The sequence below is a fragment of the Medicago truncatula genome, chromosome 8 (genome assembly GCF_003473485.1).
Source record: "Medicago truncatula cultivar Jemalong A17 chromosome 8, MtrunA17r5.0-ANR, whole genome shotgun sequence".
NCBI lineage: Eukaryota > Viridiplantae > Streptophyta > Magnoliopsida > Fabales > Fabaceae > Medicago > Medicago truncatula.
Genome location: NC_053049.1, coordinates 25,741,012 through 25,745,907, shown reverse-complemented (window position 1 = coordinate 25,745,907; position 4,896 = coordinate 25,741,012). Strand labels below are relative to the sequence as shown.

General features: G+C 33.7%; 1 protein-coding gene across 1 annotated transcript; it reads left to right on the top strand.

Annotated features, from left to right (window-relative positions):
- The first annotated feature begins 2,023 nt into the window (after window positions 1-2,023).
- LOC25502643 (polygalacturonase inhibitor) lies at window positions 2,024-3,010 on the top strand. Its single transcript, XM_013590193.2, has one exon. It carries the CDS (start codon window positions 2,024-2,026, stop codon window positions 3,008-3,010), a length of 987 nt encoding a protein of 328 aa, XP_013445647.1.
- The last annotated feature ends 1,886 nt before the right edge of the window (window positions 3,011-4,896 follow it).

Below are 4,896 nucleotides of genomic sequence, written 5' to 3'. Positions count from 1 at the left end.
AAACATTCTCATTGATGACCAGACACAGAGAAAGTATAAGTGTCGCCTCATTACCGCCGAAAGAGCATGCTATGAAAAATACTTGGAGGGGCAGTGGTTCAATTTCTGCAGAGAACGTGTCATAGAAGAAGGTGATAAGCTCATCTTTGATCTCGAAAAGTCACCGAAGAACTTGCACGTTCGAGTTGTTCCAAAATAGATCTTTGCTGCTGAACTATTTGAACTTCTACTATTTTGGCGTATGGCTTTGGACTGTAATAGTAAACTATCTTGTCTTTGGGATGCCATTTGTTCTTTTCATTTTATCTGATGTAAATATTGGCAAAAGTCCCTTTTTTGTTAGTCTATGACACTTGTAGTCTCTTTTATAAACCTAACTATTATGTAACATTAATCTGCACATTGTTGGTTCCTTCGTTGGTTCCAATTAGTATCATGTTAATTATAAAGTTGTTTTCCCAATCTCTTGAACAAAATAGAACATGCTCTTTTCCCACATCAAATCTTTATAATGCTTTGGTAAATGTTTTAGAAATGTACATATACCTGAGATTTGTGCAATATGCTTGCTTGATTTTCACATTTATGAACAGCAACAATTTCTTAAGAAAAATGCAGATATTTCCCTTAATTTGCTCATTTCTTCTTTATAACAAAGTTTTTTTAAAAATACAATAAAAGTGATTCATTTATAATATCCGAGTTTGTGCAATATTCATTAATTTGCTCATTTTTCCTTTGGAACAAATTTTTTACAAGATATGTTATTCAACCCGTGCGAAGCACGGGTTTGTAACTAGTTTTGCACGGGTTTGTAACTAGTTTAGGTATGCAATCTTAATTAATTTACACTATATGACTTGTAACAATTAAAATTTCACATTAAATTCAACCCTATATGGCTAGTCCAATAAGCTATAAGCTAGCTTATTCGTGTTACCAAACACAGCTATGATGGATTGAATTTGATGTGAAATTTTAATTGTTACAAACCCTATAGTGTAAATTAATTAAGATTGTATACCTAAATATAATTAGATAAAAATTAAAAGTTACCTTATTAAAATTGATTTTTTTTTGTTTTTTATAAAAAAATTGACTCATTTATTTGACATTTAATGTTACATTTGTATATGAAATTTTGATTGGTTGATAGTATCTTAAAAGGGTAAATACCTTCTAAACAAGAGAGGGTAATGTAGAAAAAACCTTCTGGGAATGAATAACCAATGTAGTTAGTTAATTGAACTTTTCTTCTTGTAGTTAATTGTCAACAGGGGTATTTTCATTGGTTTGACGTTCAGCTTGTGTTTGACGTTTAACTTATACTGCGTACTGTACCTTATTATACCATTGAAGACAGCTTCATTAGATTCAAAGGACATTGTTAATGTGGAACCATTTGATTTTCGTATAATAACAATGAGCTTGTTGGTTTTGATTTAAAATTTAGATACCCTATAGTATTCTAACCATCTAGATATTCCATCATTTGCATTACTTTACTAGATGATCTTACAATAATCCATGAATGAAGATAATTTATGTGCTGGCTTCGGTGAATTTTTAAAATAAGTAAAAGATGTTGTAAGTGAAAAAAAAAGGGAATTAGTCACTTTAGTCTCTGAATAGGAAAAAAGTAGTCACTTTAATCTTTGGGTGCAGAGAAATTGTAAAACACTTCCTGAATGTAGACTGCGTTGATCAATTTCAGGGACTAAATTGACCAACAGAGTCTGCATTCAGGTACTATTTTACAATCTATTTGTATTCAGGGACTAAAGTGATGACTACTTTCCTATTGAAAGACAGACTGAACTCCCAAAATAATAATCACGGATATAATTGTATTAATATGACTATTATATTATAGTCAATATCAACGAGCTTGACGGTTTTGACTATATGAGAACCAGTGTGCAAATAACATAAATCCTAGGTATAAATCATCACACTTCTTATCCAATTTTCTCATCAAATCCAAAAATCTAAACATTAAAAAAAAAAAAAACCAATTAAGACAATGGCAACAAAGTTGTTTCTCATGTTGATATTGCTCTCCCATGTTGCATCTTCTCTTTCAGAATTGTGTCACCCACAAGACAAAATGGCTCTTCTCCAAATAAAAAAAGAACTCAACAATCCAACCATTCTTTCTTCATGGAAACCACACACTGATTGCTGCAAAATTTGGAATGGTGTCAATTGTTTTCGCTCTAAAAATCGTGTCGGCTATTTAACTATTTCACACGACAACAATCTTAGGTCTAAATTTCCACTTTCTATCGGTAACTTACCTTATTTGGAGTCTATATTTTTCTATCATTTACCAAATCTCACCGGCCCAATACCTATTGAGCCCATATCCAAGCTTCTTAAGCTCAAAACCCTCACAATTAGCTCAACCGGGATGTCGGGCACAATACCCGACTTCCCAGCCCAAATGAAAAACCTCTTTAATTTGGACCTCTCATCCAACCATTTCTCAGGGTCACTCCCTCCTTCCCTTTTCAAATTGCCAAAGCTCGAAATGATACGCTTTTACAACAACAGTTTGACAGGTTCAATCCCTTCTTCGTATGGTTACTTCAATAAGAAAAATTTACCATCTTTACTTCTCTCTGATAACCAACTTTATGGGAAACTTCCACTTTCATTGGCAAGACTTAACACTACAGTTATTGACTTATCTTATAATAAGTTTGAAGGTGATGCTTCTATGCTTTTTGGTTCTAACAAAGCAACAAGGGAGATACATATTTCTAATAACTTGTTTAAATTTGATCTTGGAAAAGTTGAGCTGTCTAAGACCATGACAACATTGGATGTGAGTCATAATCAAATTTATGGGAAGTTTCCTATGGGAATAGAAAATATATCATGGTTGAATGTGAGTTATAATAGGATGTGTGGTAAGATTCCAAAGGGTGGAAATATGCATATATTTGGTGTGAATTCGTTCTTCCATAACAGGTGCTTGTGTGGGTCTCCTCTTCCAAACTGCAAATGATCATTTTATTGTATTGTATTGTATCCTATAAGGAGAATAATTAACTTCTATAGTGTGTTTGTATTACTTCCAATAATTTTAGGTTTAATTGCACTTTTGGACCTCTATCTTTTTAAAAATTGCGATTTTAGCCCCCTAACTAATTAAAATAAAAAACAGCACCCTATGTATTGGATCTTTGCCTGTTTTAGCCCCCAAGACCACTTTTGACTTAGTCTTCGCTGACGTGACACCCACAATGGTCCACATGTGGCACCTCACTTAAGGGATGTGGGTACCACGTCAGCGAAGACTAAGTCAAAAGTGGGCTTGGGGGCCAAAACTGTCAAAGATCTAATACATAGGGAACTGTTTTGTATTTTAATTAATTAGAGGACCAAAATCGCAACTTTTGAAAAGATATGGGGTCAAAAGTGCAATTAAGCCATAATTTTATCATGTATATGTTTTATAAGTCACGTGTTGTTTTGATCAACCTAAAGTGGCACTACATTAAGAATAAGAATAATATGCAATGTATAAGCTTTTCTATATACAGGAGACTCCTTGATTGCATTTTTTATTTTCTATTGATTTCATTCTATTATACACACAAGACATAACATTCAGATACAGAGGTTAAGTTGAAAAATATATTCCTTTCATTGATGTTACAAATAATCTCATTTCAGTGCAATATACATATAATCAAATTAACAATTCACACTACATGTGAGCAAGTGAAATTTATAACGTAACTTTTCAAATCCAGGAAACATATTCTTAGACAACCAAACTTCATAAAATCTTATTTAATTATGCCATGGCCAGAAATGTGTTATGTGTGTAATTTTAATCCCTAATTAGCAACATATTTCTAAAATTGCTTTATTTCGTTTGTAAACACTGAACTTCAATTATTCGTTATTTTCGATGCTTTTGGTATATGCTAATCACGAGTTAACAATCATTTTGATCCCTAAATATATGAGTTGCGATCACTCTAATCCCTAAATATGTCGAAATAAAAAAAAAACGCTAGGGAATGTTTTCTGTTAGTAATTTCAAGGACGAAATTGGCCAATTAAAGACATATTCGATCAGCAAATTAATTAGAAAATAAGACACAGTTGAAGACTAAACTGACCACCAAAATGCATATCTAAATGTTTTTTTGGCATAAGGACAGATACATCTTCACATGCTCATCCACCTTAGGACAAACATCCAAGGGTCGTGCCCCACCATTGGGTGCCGCACCACCATCATCTGCCATAATATTTTGATTAACGCTTTTAGCATGTGGCACCGCACACGGTGTAGAAGAAGCAGTATGCGATGCCACCTGTGCAATTCCCACATCACCTGAATGTTGCGACCCATTATCATGCAATTCAATTGGTGCCGCAGTTTCAGAATTTGTCACAACGTGATCTTCACCCTTGGACCTGTTCGAAACAAGTAATTCCTCATTCGCTAGATAATCAACGATCTTATCAACCAGGTTATCCACATTGTTGCAAGTTTTCGGATCAACAGGAACATCCTCATGATCAGACTGAGAATTCAAACCATCAGCTTCTTCAAAAAGACACGCATCCTCTTCAATATTGAACCCCTATTCCTCAACCATCTTTACCTCCATCATCTCACCATCTATCAATAATGTGTCTACAAGATTAACAAACTCCAAAGAGGACGTCACAATCAACACCCATGCATAATCAAATTTGTCTCTATCCAAAGACACAATATCCGTGCGTAGGTAACTCCCACAATCCATAACACATAATTTAAATATTTTTTATTCCATGCATTAAGAGGAATACAATACAATCTTAACCAAGCACCCCCTTTAAAAAGCACCGTCTTCTTGTCCCTTCTCGCAATGTTAGAGAAAACATGGT